The sequence below is a fragment of the Thunnus maccoyii genome, chromosome 24 (genome assembly GCF_910596095.1).
Source record: "Thunnus maccoyii chromosome 24, fThuMac1.1, whole genome shotgun sequence".
In the NCBI taxonomy this organism is placed as follows: Eukaryota; Metazoa; Chordata; class Actinopteri; order Scombriformes; family Scombridae; genus Thunnus; species Thunnus maccoyii.
Window position 1 is genome coordinate 5,715,639 of NC_056556.1, and position 19,004 is coordinate 5,734,642.

The following is a 19,004-nucleotide window of genomic DNA, read 5'->3' on the forward strand; positions in this document are numbered from 1 at the left end:
GGACATACAGCATAGGGGTGTGCCCGAATACAAATTTGTTATCTGGTTATTGTTGGCCTGTTGTTTGGCATGAAAGCCAAATACTGAAGTGAATCTTGACAATTTTAACCAAACACACAATATCGCACTGTGGTTTGTTGTATCTGGTAGCTGCAATTGGGGAATTTTTAAACCCAACATGTTAACTGAAGACTGAAATATTTTCACTAAGAGGCCCTGTAGAAGTTTGGTCCAGGTGTTAACACTGCATGTCAGTTGCTTTTCATTTCAAGCACCCACCACTACAAAATTACATATTGTTTTCACCACAAAGGCAGAATTAACAACACAATTCTTGAAATTGGGTATTTTTAACCCTGTGAAGCTGTTAGTGTGATGCTAAATCAATGAATACATTTCAATTAAGGTGATTTTCATACTTGTCTGAGTATGTTTAGGAGCACAAAAAAATGATATTCAGTCTTCAAGTAGTGTGTCTGTACCCTTGATGTTACACTTAACATTTCATTAACAGATTTTGGATCTCCATTTACTTGAGAAGTTTTGCTGCTTCACTTAACTTGTCTGCACTGCAGCTCCCAGTATCACCAGTCTGATGACTAGCAGCACTGTTTTACCTGGAGTGAGGTGCTACCTACCCTTTTTGGTAACTTTTTGACTGAGGATAGAAAGTGTGTGTGAATCAGGACCAGGACAATCATCACTCAAAATATTGGCTTTAAAAAATCTCCAAGCAGCTCTGGCTTGAACCTTAAAACCTTTAAGTTGCATAATTCAACACAGTGAGCCTCAACGGTCACTCCTTCACCAAGGGTTTTCAATAACTTTAAGAAATGACTGATCAAGTCAGGATTGAACCCACAACGTTTAAACTTCAGTGTTGCTGTCAAACACAGTGAGCTAAAGTCTTACAAGGCTGATTGGCTCTGGGTTGAATCCACAACTTCAACAAAGTGAGAAAGTCACCACAAGGTGGGTAACACCCCAATCTACGTAAAACTGCTTCAGTGCAGACACCTGGTTGAACAACCAGGCCGAGTTTGTCCGTAACACCGGGCAGCCTGGCTGTGAGGCCACACCACTGTCTCCTGCTTGTTTATGGACACTGCAGGTGCAACTGTTTGTCCTCTCTAACAAAAAATTTGAATTGATATAGCAACCCAGTGTCAAAATCACCCTGTTCCAATGATGACATCTTTAATTCTGCCGGGGTGGTGAAAGTTACATCAATGTACAGTGAGATAAAGTTTTACACCGGTTGAAAAAAAAATTTCATTTGAGCTTTTCTGTCTTCAATTAAGAGTAAAAAGAACAATAAACAGGAACCACTTGAAAGCAAGTGTATGAAAATGGATTTCAACTTCTGCTTTAGAAGAACACTTTCTTAATCATACTTTCTTGGCATGATGCATTTAGAATTTATTGATTTAGCATTTTCTGGAGTTGGTGGGTGTGTCCTGTGACTGGCTGAGTGGATATATCAAAGGGCTGGTGTTCACAAGGTTGTTGGTTCAATCCCCAACTCACCCAAATAAACTAACCCTAACAAAGCAAGTGGTAGTGGTTTTGTGTATTAATAATGAAAGAACATAATAAGCAACAAACATGCGATGGCAAGAGACTTCCAACATTTTTAAAAACTTGTTCGCACCTTCATGCATCAGTAAAACTTCAGCTGGACAGGACTTCCTGTTTTATAACCCCCTGCGTACAGACCTGCCGAACATCGGGGGAGGACAAGGCCCCCCCCCCCGCACCCACCCATGTGGGACACAGTTTTTTTGCTCCAGTTACTGGTGAAGGAGAGGGATCGAACCAGCCACCTCACGTCCGCAGACGTATCTGAGATCTGTGTTGACGAAGCCGTCACTCCACCAGGTCCCCTTCGCACTCAGACCTCCTCTCTGAGCGCTTTTAAACCTCTCCTCTGAGTGATGATGTTCAAAAGTCACTGACCGACTCGGGATTCGAACCCATTACCTTAAAACTTCAACTAAAGCTGCCTAACACAGTGAGCTACAGGTTCAGATAGCAGCTGCTGGTCTTATCAGGTTTTCAATCCTCAGTAGTGTGTCTGACTTTTAAAAATTTACCTGCCAGTGTCAGGATTGAACCCATAACCTTTAAACTTCAAAGAAATTGCCTAAAAGCTTGAGATAAACAACCACATGGATAAAGGGTTTTCATCAGAGCTGTTCAACCTTCAGCAGTGTGGCTGACTTGAAGAAGCTCAATGACAGACTGAGGATTGAACCCACAACTTCAAAACTTTCAACCAGCTGCCAACAGGTTGAGCTACTGGACCATGCTACTGAAGAAATGTTTTGTCAGAACATTTCTGTCTTTACTCAAGATATTAGTTTTCAAAAGATACCAATTGGCCATGACTTGAACCCACAACATATCACTTTCAACATAGTGAGCCATAAGCACCTTTTACCAAAGGTTGTTTAATCCTCAATTCAGAAGATAACTTTCAAAATTCAAGTCAGGATTGAACCCACTACCTTGAGGCTTCAGAGTTACTGTGCAACACAGTGAGCTACAGATTCACACTGTCTCAGGTCCCTGAAAAGATATTTTGACAGAGCATCTAAATCTTTACGCACATTATTTGCTTAAAAAAAAACAAAAAAACAACCCTTCTCTGAATTGAACCCACAATCTTAAAGCTTGAGGGCAGCTGTCTAACACATTGAGCCACAAAGTAAACCTGCAGTGAAGAGGTTTCAGCAAAAGTTCTCAATCTTCATCAAGGCAGCTGAACAATCCAGGATTGAACGCACAATCTTAAAGCTTTAACAACACTGTTTAACACAGTGCACAACTGGCTCAGATGGTGTCAGGGTGTTGTCATTAAACATTTTCAGTCTTCAGTGGTGTATCTTGTGTTGTTTAGAAGACTGACTGTCCCAGGATTGAACCCACAACGTCAAAAACTTTAAACAGCTGCCAAACAGACTGAGCTACTGAACCAGGACAACCATCACTCATGATATTGGCTTTAAAAAATCTCCAAGCAGCTCTGGCTTGAACCTTAAAACCTTTAAGTGGCATAATTTAACACAGTGAGACTCAAGGGTCAATCCTTTACCAAGGGTTTACAATCTTAAAGCTGCTAACTTTACAAAGTGACTGATCAAGTCAGGATTGAACCCACAACCTTAAAACTTCAGTGTTGCTGTCAAACACAGTGAGCTAAAGCCTCACACAGCTGATTGTCTCTGGGTCAAACACACAACTTCAACAAAGTCAGAAAGTTACCACAAGGTGGGTAACACCCCACTCCATGTAAAACTGCTTCGGTGCAGACACCTGGTTGAACAGCCAGGACGAGTTTGTCCGTAACATAGGGCAGCCTGGCTGTGAGGTGGCTTAGATTAAAATGTTTTGGTAGAGAGCACAAACAGTTGCACCTGTAGTGTCTATAAACAAGCAGGAGACAGTAGTGTGGCCTCACTGAAGCAAACCACCTCACAGCCAGGCTGCCCAACCTCACTACCAGGATTAAACCCACAACCATTAAACTTCAAAGACACTGTCTAACACAGTGAGCTTCACAACCAGATGGTGGAGTTGATGTCTAGAAATGTATTTGAGGTCTGTATTTGACCATGCTGTCACACCACCAGGTCCCCTTTGCACTTGGAGCTCTTTGCTGAGCGCTTTTCAACCTTTCTTCTGGGTGACGACTTTCAAAAGTCACTGAGAGAAAGGAGATTTGAACACATGACCTTAAAAGTTAAACAAAAGCTGCCTAACACAGTGAGCCACAAGGTGTTAGAGTATGCTGCAGTGTTCATCAGAGCTTTTCAATCTTCATCAGCTTGTCTGATTTTAAAAAACTTTCACTGCCTGCATCAGTATTGAACCCAAACCTTTTAAACTTCAAAGAAGCTGTCTAACACAGTCAGCTATACAACCAGATGGTGCAAAAGAGTTTTCATTGGAGCTGTTCAATCCTCAGCAGTGTGGCTGACTTAAAGCCAATGAGAGTTTTCACAGTGGATTTCAACCTTGAAATGTTGGCTTTTAAAGCTTAATAATATTCAAGACTTGAACCAACAACTTTCCAGCCGTAAATCATCTGTGCACCAGCTTGAGCCAGAAGCCCTAACAGGTTTTTTGCACCATTTCTCAGTCTTAGATGTTGATTTTTGAGACGAATATTTAAAAATTGAGGTTTGAGGCATATGTGAGACTTTTTCTACCATTTGAGCTAAAAAACACTGATGCTTTTTTTTCACACTGAGGCTTGAACCAACAACCTAACAGTTTTTGGACTTTTGCGAACCTGTATGTGCCACAAGTTCTTGTAAGCGTTTCTAAAAGCTTTTGTTGGCTTTTATAAACGAAGCTCTGTCAGGGTTGAACCCAAAACCTCAAATCTTTTGTGGAGCTAACTATTCAGTGCTTTAAATAACATAGAAGACATATGCTAAGGAGTTTAATTTAAAAAAAGGGATCTTTAAATTTAAAAACACCTCTGACACTTTCTGTTTAATTTTACTTTGACTATTGTTTTTATTGTACTGTAGTTTAGTGTGACTCAAGACACCAGGGTACCCATGTCTGTACTCATAATACTGTCCAGTACTTGTATAGAACATGCGGACAAAAAGCAAAGACACATTTTCCGTAGCACTGTGTCTCAAGCTCCTCGTTCTCACCCATCACCACTTAACGACTTCTTTAAATGTCACTGTGGAGGGTGCTGTTATATACGTCGGATTAGAATCTCATTAACTCTGAATGAGATCCTCTAGCACCTGCAGGAAAGGGAGGCCCAGACTCCTTTCGAAGGAAATTTGACTGCACAACATTAAAGAAGAGGATTTACCCACAGTCAATGATTCAGTCAAAAGCACTTGATCGATCTTTCTCCCTGGTGGCTTCTTGCTGGCAGCCGTCGGCCCTCGTTCCCTCAATATTACTCCTGACTTGTCACAAATTCCCTTAGAGTATCAAAGACGATGACAGGCCCCGGGCAAGCTGTGATATTTCAGTCTGTCGGCGAGGGTGACCTGCCCTTTACCTCACCCCTCGCTAAAGATTCCTCCATCTTCCCTTCCTGTCTTTTGTTTTCCTGCTCAAAAGAAAGGAAAGAAAGAAGGGAAGGCTGGGACCGAGGCCAAAAACAAAGACAAAATATAGCAGGAGAATATTTTTGCTTTCAAGTCTGAAGGTCAAGGAGCGCCTGCAGTGTCTGATCTGGAAGTCCTTCCTGTGACCTCTGACCCAGGAAGCCTTAAAGCTGCAACTCATGTTCAGTGTGGGGTGAAAGCTGACATTTGCCTCTATTCAAATGAAATATATGCATTCCTCAGTGGCAGAATCGGAAAGCTTTGTTGCTCATATGTTTTCCTGCTGACCAACCTGTCGTCTTACACATATGTTAATACATGAGCAGGTACTGGAAGCTGACGGATATCTCTTTTATCTCCCCAAAATGCTGTTTCAAGGCCTTCCTCACATACTAAACGTCTTTATTATATTTTTGGGTGAAAAACAATAAAATATAAAAAATATTTAGTGTAAAAAATATAAGAACCTTCCTTCAAACTCACCATGTGTAGTCTACTATGGACTACTATGACATTTGGGAAATGTACTTGTCCAACTAGGCTGGCTCTAAATGTAACAACATCTGCATAAACCCCACAATAAAATGGTAAATTGGCATTTTTACACTTCGATTTTTGCAGATTAATAAATGATCATAATGTGTTAATTAGTGAGCTTTAGAGGTGCTGATTGGTGGATTTTGTCACTATCGGGGACAGCAGGCAAGTGATCGAATTCCCCAAAATTTAGAACTATTCCTTTAAAATTGTTTTTGTTTTTTATATGAAGAAAGGAGAAGAAACGTATGCATGTTTTAAATGAAAGGACAAACACTGTCAACACCATTTTCTTCACATACAGCATGTCAAACATCCAAATATTGGACACAATTCATGCACACACACACATGCATGCACCACTTTATTTCTCCAGCTTACAAAGCTGCATCTGATAGAGTTCAGGCGCCATCTGTTGTCCAAAATTAAATCCATGTTTTTTTTACTGGCTGTAGTCATCATGGTCAAAACCTGAAACATTTCTGTACAACATTATAAGTTTTATTATAGTCGTACTGAGAAAAAAAGGCTAATTATTGCATTTCTGGCAGCAATATTCCTTTAATATTAATGGTTGTTTGTGGAGAAATAGTCTCCTTACTGAAATGGAACAGTTGCTTCCATATGTGTGCGCAGATATTACACACAAATATTAATGTCAACACACACACACACCTATGCACGTACGCACACACATGCACATTTGTGTCCGACTGTTGTTATTACACTTGTTGGGGCTGTAATAGTACTTCCACATTTTTATTTTCTTTACTTGTTTATAGTTAAGTGGGGAAAACAGAGTTGTAGGAAATATCAGTGTTAGTTTACCTGCAAAATTGATGTAATATGAAGAAAAGCAGATGATCCAAAATAACTGAAAAATACAAATTTTACAGTTTTTTGAGTAATGCATGTCTCAGAGGAAATCTCAGTCAGAGATCTCGTTTAATCTGATTCAGCGTCTGACATGGAATTATAACTTTAAGAATGTGAGCAGAATATTATGATATTAATGACCATTAGGGGTTAGACTGATATTTTCATGAGCACTGATGTACTGGACCTGATAAAATTCAATATTTTCCTACTATGAAAATCTTGGATGACACTAAATTTTGATGCAGGAGGCCAAAAATCTTAATTGTACTTCATATTGAGAAAATTCTCCAAAACCAGAAAAATGTCACAGGGTAAAAAAAACTGCACTTTATGTTGCAAGTGATCCAAATAGCAAATACCAGAAACTCCCACTCCTTTCTTCACGCATCAGAGAAGCTTTAAATGAAGAGTTGTCTGGTGCCTTAATAATCTGAAATGTCTTTTAGAGGCTTATCTAAACCAAGATATTGGTTCTTTGGCATGAAAATGACCATAAAGTGTCAAAATGATACATTAAAACATCATCTTTCAACTGTTTCTTTATAAAAATATCACTATAGTTAACGCAGACATCGCTCTTCTTAATCCATCCTGAATTAATTTTGTCTTTCTAGCATCTTAAGTTTGAAGCTGCATTAGATTAATTACAAATCCCAATAAATCATATAACTTATATAAGCAAACCTCCTTTTCCTGGCTCAGATTGATTTTACACCTCATTCATTTATAGAAGAAGGGGGTGGACATGCATTCGCTTCCTGTTGCGCCTCGTCCACCTCGCTTCAAGCGGAATCCGGCTGAACTTTGACCTGCAGCGCAGCGAGACTGGTGTGAGGGGGAAGAGCTGACGTCTCATTCAGGAAGCATTGATTGTTGCAGTTTCAGGATATCTGTGAAAGAAGAACCAAGCAGCGGAGGAGACGTGCTCGTTTAGGTTTCAACATGAATTCTGGCAGCAATGTAAAGGATGATTCCGGTTTATAACAACTTAGATGATCGTAGGTATTAGCGAGATCCTGTAAAATCGACAAAATTACGTTTGACAGAACAAGAAATACAAGCTGTAGATGTAGATATACGTTGTATAAAGTGGATAAGGGAGGTGCATCTTGTGTAATGTAGCCCCACTTTTTGCTTTATGTTGGCAAACGTTGCCTGGTGCAGCAGATAAAAACATTATCCCCTTGTAAACATAGTCATTGATAATCCAAGGTCACCTTTATATGTCCTAACAACAGGTTAAACAGCATTTACAGCTGTATTTTATGTGCTAATGTCAGAGTCAGCCAATAAACTAAAAATAATCAAGTTGTAAATAGACTGAACTAGTATTAAATAGTCAATTTGCAACAATTGATGACATTTAGTCAACTGATCATTTGAAGTTGACCTGAAAAACTCATCTAACTACATAGACTCAATGGTAAAATATGAGTTCATTTAATTCAAATGATTATGAAAATTTACTGTGTACAATCGGTATGCTCCCATCCTCCAACACCATCATCCCATACATTCAAATATTTGTCTAAATTACATTTAAATTACTAATACCTTTAATTTATGTACATAGCCCATTTACTGTACATATAATACACTCTTTTAGAAGTTAATACTACTCATCTAATTATTTATAAGATGAAACATACAGGTGAGTTCAAATGTTTGAATTGCAATAAAGAGTTAATTTTAGATGCTTTGAATGTAATCACACACACACACACACACACACACACACACTCTTGCATTCACATGTTTAACTAAAAGGTGACATGATTCTGTACTCATAAAAAGCTAAATATCAACATCTCATCTCGTTGCATGTGTCAAACACAGACCTGTTGAAATGACAATTCATTTGAGGTGGCACACAGTCGGCCGACATGCTGGCAAATATTCACAATTTAGTCTTTGACATCAGAGAAAATGTGTGGGGTTTTTTTTTGTTTTGTTTTGTTGTTTTTTGTTTTTGTTTTGGAGAAACAGGAAATGCGTTTGGTTGCAGTTCGAAATGCGTCTTCTTGCACTAGACTCTTCTGAGTTCGCATCAGCTCATTCAGGCTCTAAAAAGCTGCAATGGTATGACACCACAAGAGGCCAGTGTACAGCTGTTTCCATGATGTTTTAGTCTTCTTCCACTAGAGAGCAGTAGTGCTCCATTTCCTCCACATCTGCATGGCGTGCCTCTTACTTTGCCCATATTTTACAATAAATTAAGACTCTCAGCCAGGTCTATAAATTCTCCATTTATCATGATAATCCCACTCCGGTGAATCAGGGCATGTCGGCGTCTCCCGTCCTGTGCTGCAAAGTTCCTGCTGAGTTCTCAAAAAAAAAAAAAAAAAAACCCAAACCGACGTCCCTCAAACTCTAATGATGCTGATGGACGAGGAGGCTCTGTGGAGCTGAGAGAGAGAGAGAGGAGAGAAGCATAAACACATGACTCATAAACAGAGACGGAGGGTAACATACATGAGCGTGACTCACAAACCGCAGCGTACGTTCACAAGCACTGCAACGTGCCTTTATGTACTCGATATGTGATGTCTATCAAAGATTTAATAACAAATCAATGAGCTGTTCGACCTGTGTGTGCATGCTTGACATTTGAAGCACAGATCGAACTGCTCCCAACGGGTTCGGCTCAGGTTTCAGCTGAGTTTCTCACTTAATTGCTTTAAGTTTGGGTTGTGTTTTGGCTGAGAAATGTTCAAAACTAGAGAAAAATAACTCCCCTGAAAGAGAAAACTGTCGGGAGGATGAAATAAAAACCTGCTGTCGAGACAACCAGACACACAAATGAATCATGTTTGGCACATCTTGTTCTAATGTTGTTGTTTTTTAACTTATCTGGCTCTGAATCTGCACCGGAAACATTTGTTTCATTAAAACGCACCACATATATCATCATGTATCTATTATATTTAGAGTCAAACCCACAGAACTTCATTTCAAATTCAAGCCCAAAGTTTCCAAAGATATCAAATATATCAAGCTGAGATTTGAGAGAAATGATCAAAAACGATGCACGAGACATCTGTGCAGCTATAAAAAATAAAAATAGAAATTTTCCCTCAGTATGAATCACATAAAGCTTTTTGAAGAGTTGGAACAAGCTGATACGGAACAAATATAATAAGGGAAACAAGACATTAAAGGCTTCAGAATTTCTTGTCTCAGTTGCAGCTGAGTAGATCAGAAGTGAAGTTATTACCCAATACATTGATTAATCTGCAATAATTGTAATAACTGATTAACAACTAAGTCATATCTGGTTCCAGCATCTCTAATGTGAGTTAATTATTGAAATACTTCATCTTACATTCAAGCATGGTGAAGAGAAAATGATTAATCAAGAAAATAACTGATGGATTAATTGATAATTGAAGTCTGCTGGATGCTACCGAACTGTAAGCACTGACTTTGCATTTCATTGGTTTTGAATCTGTAGACAAACATCCTGGTTTTTAAATCGTCTGCAGCAGCTTGTTTACCTTCGTTAAAATCAAGAAAACTTCAATATCTACTAGCAAATGTCGTAGTGGACGCTCGTTAAAATAAACCCCTGAAATTTCGTCAGGAAGACTGATGAAAGAAACAGTGAATTGCGGTTAAAGAAGCTTCACAGCCGCCATGACCTCACTCTCTGTGTACCTTATCAGACATGCAGAAGTGTATTTGAGGAAGAAAGTGCTTAAAAGCATAAAAGCTAGTGACCCTGCTTTAATGCACCTGCTGCTTTCAGGTGAATCCGACTCTCCTCAAAGCGCAGTTTATCGTCACATCAGCTTATATATAGAAACACATCTACCCTGTCAGACTGCTGCCTGAGCGTATCGCTGCCTGCATCTCCGGCAGTAACCCAACAAGCGTTTGCAGCTATAGCTCTCTGTTTCCAGCCTGGTTGTTTTATATTTAGCCATGATGGCAGCAGCCCTGGTTGCTAGGAGATCTCTGATGCAACTGCAAAGGGCTCTTCAGAGGAAACAAAATATTCCTGGCAGCCAAGACTGATCATGCATAATAGAGAAGTGCTGCAACAAAATGAAAGCCATGAAGAAGAAGAAGAAGAGGAGGAAGAAGTTGTTTTTTTTTTTAAAAAAAAAAGGGAGTTCAGGGGTCAGAGAGTAAATGAGTCACCCTGCTGCTGCGTACGGCTCCGTTGTGGTAGATGGGTGAGCTGCGGGCGGAAGCGTTGTAGTAGGAGGAAGTGGCGCGGACCAGCTGCCTCTTTGCCTTGTCCTTGGTGCTGTTGGAGTCGTTGTCTTTGATGATGTCATACTGTCGGCAGAACAGGGCGATGACGGCTGCGGTGGGAGAAGGCGATTAAAAGGTTGAACAGGAGGACGCAAAATAAATAAAACACATGAAACAAAAGCAAAAGATTGTCTTCTGATCACACATATTTTCAGCCATGATACATCCTCGTCTACACACCTACTATACACACACCCACACATGCAAACACATAAAACACACACACACACACGTCCAGCCTGACCTGCCCACAGCAGCAGCACAGTGGTGATAATGAGCAGCTCTCCTGTCTGTAGGTGAGGAGTCATGCCCAGACCTTCCATAGCTGGTTCATCTGAGGACACAAACACAGCAAAACATCATCAACAAGGCAAACAAGACGAGATGCAGATTTACATACATACAGTGTTGGTATTTTTATGTCTTTAGGTGAAAGACTACTCCTCGGAAAAGCTATTTTGGTGGGAAAATAGCGATTTTTGTCATGATTTCATCAATAATTAATGTTTTATTAACAGGTAAGAGTGCTGATATTCTATATTTTCATCAACAACATTAATTTATGTCAACAAATCCCATTAAAAGGCAAAAAAACCCAACATCTTAGCCTGTCATAGCATGTAAATCTTTAAAAACAGGTCAACAATCTATGTTTTTTTAAAAGCCCAGTAATTCTCTAAAAGAGCTGGGCACCATCGTTTGTAACAAAAGTTACAAAAAACAGGAGGAACTAGTGCATTTGTTGGGGACTATTTTCAGCGGCGGATGAATCCACATTTGTCACTCCAATGAATATTCGCAGCAGAATAAAATATACTGTATCAGTCTTTGGATGCACAGACAATACTTGTTAGTGGATCCAGTCATTTTTTGTGTTTTCATGGGATTTTTTGACAATAAGGAAAATATAGAATATTACCAGACTTATGATTTAAATGTGTTTAAATCATTTGTGTCATTTTTAAAAATTCAACCAGGCAAATTAGTCGGTGGAGGCGTAGTTGTTGTGTTGTGTATTCTATCCCCTTATTCATTTTTATTTGACTTTTCTTGCTTTTTCCTTTTAAAAATGTACTTTTTTACATGATATACTGTAGGTTTGTTGTTAAAGAATGCTACTTATAAGTGTATATTTTTCAAAATGTGTTGAATAGGAAATAAATTCCATCCCCCCAAAAATATGTATGTTAGTTACGGTGGTCCAGGACTCCGGCAGGATAATGGTCACTTCTCTCCAGAGTCCTGAAGTGGACGGCACGGCTGGGCTGACTGTCGCCATGCGGCCCGACGGACTGCACCTAAAAGAAAAGAAAAAGAATTCTTTAGAGGAAAGTCAGCAGTGCTCCTCATATTTTTAAGGAAATACTGAAGCTAAGATAGAGTCATATCACCTCATACAGCCACAGAATTGGATTCTTTACAGCTACAGACAAAACGGAGGATGACGTTATGTAACGATGATAAGAAACTGGCTCACAAGAGTATATTTAGCGAGCAAATGGTGCTTTGCTTTTTGGCCGGGATCCTGTATGATCACTGGAGGATGAATAGTAAATGTAGAAGCAGACTGAAAGCATGAGAGATAAGAGAGAGAACACATTTGGGGGCCTTCTTTGGGACATTTTCAGCAACATGCGAAAATGAAAATCTACCCAAAAATATTTTATTATGGAGCAATTTGGTGCTTTCTCACTCAAACAGAACACTGAGATATTTCTTGCCACCATATATGCAGGCACATGCAGAAGAAGGGGAGGCTGAGGATGTCCGAGCACCTTCCACTTTGCGTTAACGCGGAAATACCAACAAACCATCGCCCACCAACGCTGGTGTTTAAAACAAACGAACCCTCCACACTGAAGCTAGCGGGCAGACTAGACAGACGAATGAATCAGAGGATCATATATGACATTAACTGACGTGCAGCATCAAATAATAATCTGTTAGACAAAATACAACAAAGTAAGCAGCTAGAAAAGCTCTTCAGTGAAGTGAAAGTTTTATAAATTGACGTTAGTGTTGTTTTAACCGTCCAGTGCTGCTGCTTTACATTAGTGTTAATGCAGCTTGATAGTTTGATAACTTGACTGCTGATGTGTTCCCACTGTGTGTCGTTTGTCCACAATTACTGTAATTATACAACAGAAGTCAAAGTTGTGCTTCATGCTCTGTCAGATTTATTAAAGGAAAGCTTTTACATTTTCAGAGTGACTGAAGAAATCAGGAGAGAGAAGACAGAAATGAGGAAGAATTGCAGGATGTAACTTAATGGTGTTGAAAGAAAAACAACAGAACTGGTTTAAAGAAGGAAGAAGGTGCAACTGACTCAAGATTTAAAGAAACAGTTGAAGGAGGAAAGAGAAACACACAGAGGCAGCCTGAGGTCTAACTTATAACCTGCATGTAGATGAATTACTGCTCTGGTAAATACATTTGAAAGCACAATCTGTTATCCAAATGGAAACTAAAGGACACAAACAAAAGTCAAAGCACAAGATTCAAACCTGCTATAAAAGGACTTACAGATGTTTTAACACAGGTACTAACACTACACAACAACTCTGTTAACATGATGTTTTCTTCAGCTGTTAGAAGGTTGTTGACCTCAGTAACTGGATCTTAATGAAATAGAAAGATTATTTTCACATTTCTGACTAAAAAATGACACATCGCAGCTCAGTAGATGTTTCTTATTGTTTTAAACCTTGAAGATGTGCTGACTAGAGGTAGAAGTAGCAGCGAAGTACTGTATATATCAGGAAAAAAAATCCAGTGGGAAATAAACACAATTCATTTTGTTTCCTTATTGGTGGGAAAAATGTATATTAAAGTCTTTAAAGTTGAGTCTTTATTTAGTAACATCTCCATTTTAGAACAATTAAAACATCCAATAAAGGTATTTAAACCAAAACATGTTCTGAAATACGACAAATGGTGTCCAAGCATTTATAAATATTCTTCCACTGTGCTGCTCGGAGCTGTCAAATACAGATCTAAGATGTTTTATTACTTTTGCAGAAACAATGATCTTAATTGAAATAAATTATGAAATGGCAGCTATGTGCAGTTTCTTTTAAGATAAAGACTTTATAGCTGTGAGGTTTTCTCTAACTGTCTCATGCACTACTCTTGAACTCTCCTTTAAAGATTCTCCATCCCAGTTTTTGTATGTTATGTATGCTACATGTTTCGCTCTGGAGATTGTCACCATATCATAAACATATTCTTTGTTTAGAGACAATATGTCTTTAAAGGAGCAGCATTTTCACCACTCAGAGGTTGTTTTTTGTTTTTGAAAGTAAGTTGTTTTATATGACGTCCAGTCAAACATTATAAACTGAGACCTTCAGATGAAAAAGCCTCGGGTTAATCCTGACATTCATTTAGCCTCACGATAACAAAACCTCAGTCCTCATAGATTATGATCTACACTGTTGCTGCTCTCAGTGTGCGTCGTCCGGCCTGCGGAGGATGATGCCTTTAGCTGTGTGATGTTTAATAGGTGCCAACAGGACACACACACACACACACACACACACAACAGAGAGCGAATCACAGTATGATATAGTAAGATGCGGGTTGAATATTGGTTGCTATAATTCAACAGGTGATGCTGTAAATTATGTTGGTGTTTGGAGTTTTGACATCTTGTTCCATGTCCGAGCACCTGCCCCTCTAAAGGTCTCAAACATGGACACGTCTCACTGTGCTGCAGACATCTCCGTCCCCACCGACACGCTGAACCCAGAGGTTGAATGCAGCAAGTTTTCTGTGGAGGTTGTTGCAAGTCATTATGGGAAATGAGTAACAATAGAGAAGTTAATTACAATTTCATCACGAAGAAAGTCCAAGTGTCCTTTAGAAAGACTTATCTACTGTAATTAGAAAGTTGCAAGTTTGATCTCTGCGAACTGTCCTTGAGCAAAACATCAAGTACTCTGGATGATAATAAAACTCCTCACTAATCCCCACAGGAAGACTCTCTTTAAACTTTCCCTCTCCTCTACAGGGAGGTCAAGAGATCAAAAGTCGTCCCCGCTGGAGCTGGCGAGGCTTTCGTGTTTTGCTCAATGACACTTCTGCGGGACATCTGCCTGCTGACGAGCACATTTAACTGAGTCCTCCGGCTGAATGACAATCTGTACGAGTCTGTCGGTCTAATGGATTATAAAAAGTTTAATAGAGTAATGATAATGGAGTCACATTAGATACTCCTCTCTCAGAGAGAAGCTGGAGTTTGTGCTGACTTTTGATTTAAGGTCATTTGAGATGTGATATCTAATAGATATGCCATTAAGGAAGCATTACTGGTGTGTGTTGATATTAATTAGATACTGAGAGAAGGTTAATAAGAATAAAAGCTCATTTTGAAAGTGCAATTTATCATTTTGGGGTGAAGAGAAATAATCACTTAGAAGTTCCTGTATCAGATGTCTGCAGAAAGCTTTCAGTAAGTATCTCATTTGCACTGGTGTTGAAAACTCTTCTGATCAAGGGTCTTTTTTGTATTAAAACTCGGTATTAATAAGCTTCTCTTTATCTCAGTTTTGCCTTCATTGTGAAACAGAATATGCTCTGCAGAGCTTGCTTTCCTTTGCAGAGGAAGGGATCATTTCCTTCCTTTTTTTTCAAGGCTTGCTTGAGATAACAGGTGACTTTTCAACAAATTGAGTTTTTTTTTCTCTTATGAAAATCTGATGTTCTGCTTCTCAGGTCAGGCACAGCAAATTACAGATGAGAAAAGTCTTGATTTGCAACTTTTAATAGCGCAAACAAATCAACATTTCCACACTACTGTATTAGAGTAATCAAAGATTTAATTATTTCAACTTTGTTTCTGAGGAATCAGATTATGTATGTTAATTGTCCTCCGTTGCTATGGAGAAGAAGGTCAGAGGTGCAAATCAGAGCTGTAATGAATTCAAAACACTTCCTGTTGCAGTTGGAAACAGAACGTGGCGCCACAGTTGCCGAGTTCATCCAAAACTGACCCACAATCCAAAAGTAAATTGATTTAAGCTGCGAAATGTAATATTAGTTTTCTCAGCAGCGTAACCCTTTGCCTCCACACGTAACTGAATTTTAAGTTAGTGAATGAGTGTTTCTTGCTGAAATGCACCTCGGGAGTCGTGTTTAACTGCTACCTCGAAATGTTTATATTCACAGGTTTGTACGTTCAACTTTTTTTACCAAAGAATCAAATATTTTCTGATGCAGTTGCTAATCTTTTGTACACATTATTCATTGAGGAGAGTTTCATGTCCATCTGAGCCCTGTGAAAAATGAACTGGACTCTATAACATGTTGAATGATGAGAAAAACCCTTTCTAATAAGTCAAGCTTGGATTTCAAAGTTGTATCTAATGGTTTTCTTTAATGGTTAATAAATCAAGTCTAGATTACCAGATTGTGAAATCAAATCCCACAGGTTTCCCCCATGCATTACAATTAGCATGTTTCAGCATGACTTTGTCTTTTTAGCCTCTTCGATTCCTGCAGAAGACTGTTTAAACACAAACCCTCAGGAAAATAGCTGCAGAGCATCTGGACCAAAATCAGTTTATTAACAACGTATTAAAATACTGGTATTATGTTTTATTAAAGATTAAAATTTACATTTGACTTTATAGCTCAAGAGTTTTTACAAAGTGAGAATCCTGTCTGTAGACGTATTAGTAATAGTCAGAATTAAATGTACAAGCAATATGAATAATTTATTAACAGTTAACTTATAAATCCTTTATGTAATGATATATCAATAAATCTGCTATTTACTGAAATTAAAGCCAATGTAGTTACTCAAAATGTGTTTAAATACGACCAGAAATCAACCCAAACTAGAAGCAGTGACGCAGCTTTTTGAAGAGAGCATATGAAAGTGTGTGTGTGTGTGTGTGTGTGTGTGTGTGTGTGTGTCTCACCTGGACGCTGTAGTGTGTGTCCTCGTCCAGGTCCCACAGCACACACCAGCGGCTGGATGTGTTCACCTCGCGGATGGAGCGCTGCATCAGGCCGTCCTGTCTCTGGAGAGAAGACACGTGCAAATACAAGACGGACACGTGCCATCTGGTGGACGCTTGCATACAGGAGCACCTTCGCTTGAGGGAATGCAGACACACACACACACACACATTTGCACTTGCACAAAGCAATACAAACAGATGAATATGCACACCCATGCACACACTTAGCATGTAAATGAAGAGAATTTAAATTCAGTCTTGGGGACTGATCATTTAGTTTGGTTGCCAGGTAATATGACACCCTGGGAGATGTAGGGGCAGGATGTCGTGCTCGAAGACTTAAAAAAGGTAAAATTCAGGCCTATATATAAGACATCCGAACTACCCACCACATTATTAAGCCTCATTTAACACTATAATTGTTCAATTGACTGATTATTATTTCACAACTGCAAGACAGATGTTGCAAACCCTACAGTAACAAGCAGCTTCACCTCATATAAATTCAGCTCAAACCCCTTTTGTCCCACTGGGGAAATTAGGTCTGCAGGCAAGGTAACACGAGCAATCATCATTTGGAAGAAACAGAAGAACACATGTAGAGAGAGCTGCTGCTGGTGCAGCTTTTAAGACAGAATGTATATACAAATATCACCTTAAAATCCTTTCACTTTTATCTGCAGACTTCCTGCTGATGTAACTGCGTGGAGAATAGTCAGAGCAGTCCAGGATGGTTTTAGCTGTGTTGTTTACAGGTCAGAAAGCTTACTGCATATGTAATACTCTGACAAAACCACAAGCCTATAATCTTATTTTCACACTAGGCAAAAATCAGATTCATTAAAACTTCTATAACTAAAAGTAATCATAGAGGGGCAAATAAAACCTGCAATAACAGATTTTTTGGCCACTTGAGGGCAGCAGAAACAAGCTACGAACAAAACACTGACATATTATCACCTTTTAAGTTGATAAGGCTGTTGTTTATTTACACATTCAGCAGATAATAGTATTCATTTGGAGTTCCTTTTAGCTCTGTTTTGGTCTACACCAACTCATGGAGGAAATATCTTTAGCTACTAAACAGTAGCCGCTGACTTTGTCTGTGATTTGTTGCTGGTAAAGTGGGTTTTTTAGAGATTTTTTACTGAAACAGCTGCCTATTGCAGCCGACGACGATGCTACAGTATGAAACGAATGAACCAAGTAAAGTGAGCCAGGAAACCAAAACAATGAGACACTGAAACGCTGCAGAGAGCTGAGGTTAAATGCAGAGTTGTCAGGTGTCAAGAATCAGGACATATTTCAAGACAAAATGAGGAAAACAGAGCTGCCAAGTCTCATGCTTTGACCGTCAGACTCACGCACCTGACACAGATCTCACGCCACACATGCCTTTTCTAACGCTAATGTTTCATCTTTGCTTCTTCAAATGTGAAATTTCTCATTTTTAAGCGACGGAACAGCAGGGTTTTTTTTCCAAGTTCAAGTTTAAGGCAGCACTTTTCACAGATTGTCTGAAAACGCACTAAGCGGGTAGCCAATGCGGAAGAGTCTTAAACCTGCATTCTTTCTAATGGCCTGCAGGGGGCGACTCCATGTGTTGCAAAAGAAGTCCAATTGTGTGGAAGTCTGTGAGAAAATGATCCTACTTCTCACTTGATTCATTACCTCAGTAAACACTTTCCTAATGAGTTTATTGTCTCAAGTTTTCTTCAATGCAGCATGATGTTCGTTTTGTAAATTATGGTGCCATTTAGAGTAAAATAGACGATAAAGCAGGGATGTTTTAGGGCGTGGCTACGTTGTGATTGACAAGTCACTACCGCGGCAGTGCCTGAGGCGCTCTAGTTGGACCCTGGGGTGCTCCTCCCCAGCTCCACACTCTTATGCAAATCTGGTCACTTCTCGTCCAAAATACCAAGATGGTGACGGTCAAAATGCCAAACTCAAGGCTTCAAAATGGGAGTCCACCAAACAATAAGTGACGCCACAGTAGCTAAGTCCATTATTTTTATACAGTCTATGGTATCCAGTGGAGCTGATGATTTATTTACTTCTATTTGGAAAGACCTCAGAGACTAAAGTGGGGAGTGTTGGATGATGGGAGAGACTTCCTTCTTATAATATGTTGTGAAGAAAAATATGTGTAATATCTGGAGTGTAGTGGGTCAATTTACCACGAATAATGGTCACTTTATTATGAACAAGAATAAGTATCCCCGCCATCCCGGGAACAAATCTCACTCCCAGCTGAAGTCAAAACTTGGCAGCCCTGGGAAAA

At 39.3% G+C, this 19,004-nt stretch overlaps 1 protein-coding gene across 5 annotated transcripts in view; it reads right to left on the minus strand.

The window, feature by feature from the left end:
- Positions 1 to 8,033: 8,033 nt before the first annotated feature.
- Positions 8,034 to 19,004, minus strand: part of LOC121891991 (fibronectin type III domain-containing protein 4-like) — a 69,492-nt gene continuing 58,521 nt past the window's right edge. For all 5 annotated transcript variants that reach the window (XM_042404718.1, XM_042404716.1, XM_042404720.1 and 2 more), the window contains 5 exons: positions 16,679 to 16,780; positions 11,953 to 12,055; positions 11,002 to 11,091; positions 10,641 to 10,807; positions 8,034 to 8,905 (listed from right to left, as the gene is read on the minus strand). In XM_042404718.1, the coding sequence (XP_042260652.1) occupies positions 8,864 to 8,905; positions 10,641 to 10,807; positions 11,002 to 11,091; positions 11,953 to 12,055; positions 16,679 to 16,780 (504 nt within the window). In that variant the 3' untranslated portion in view covers positions 8,034 to 8,863. The remainder of the gene's footprint in view (positions 8,906 to 10,640; positions 10,808 to 11,001; positions 11,092 to 11,952; positions 12,056 to 16,678; positions 16,781 to 19,004) is intronic.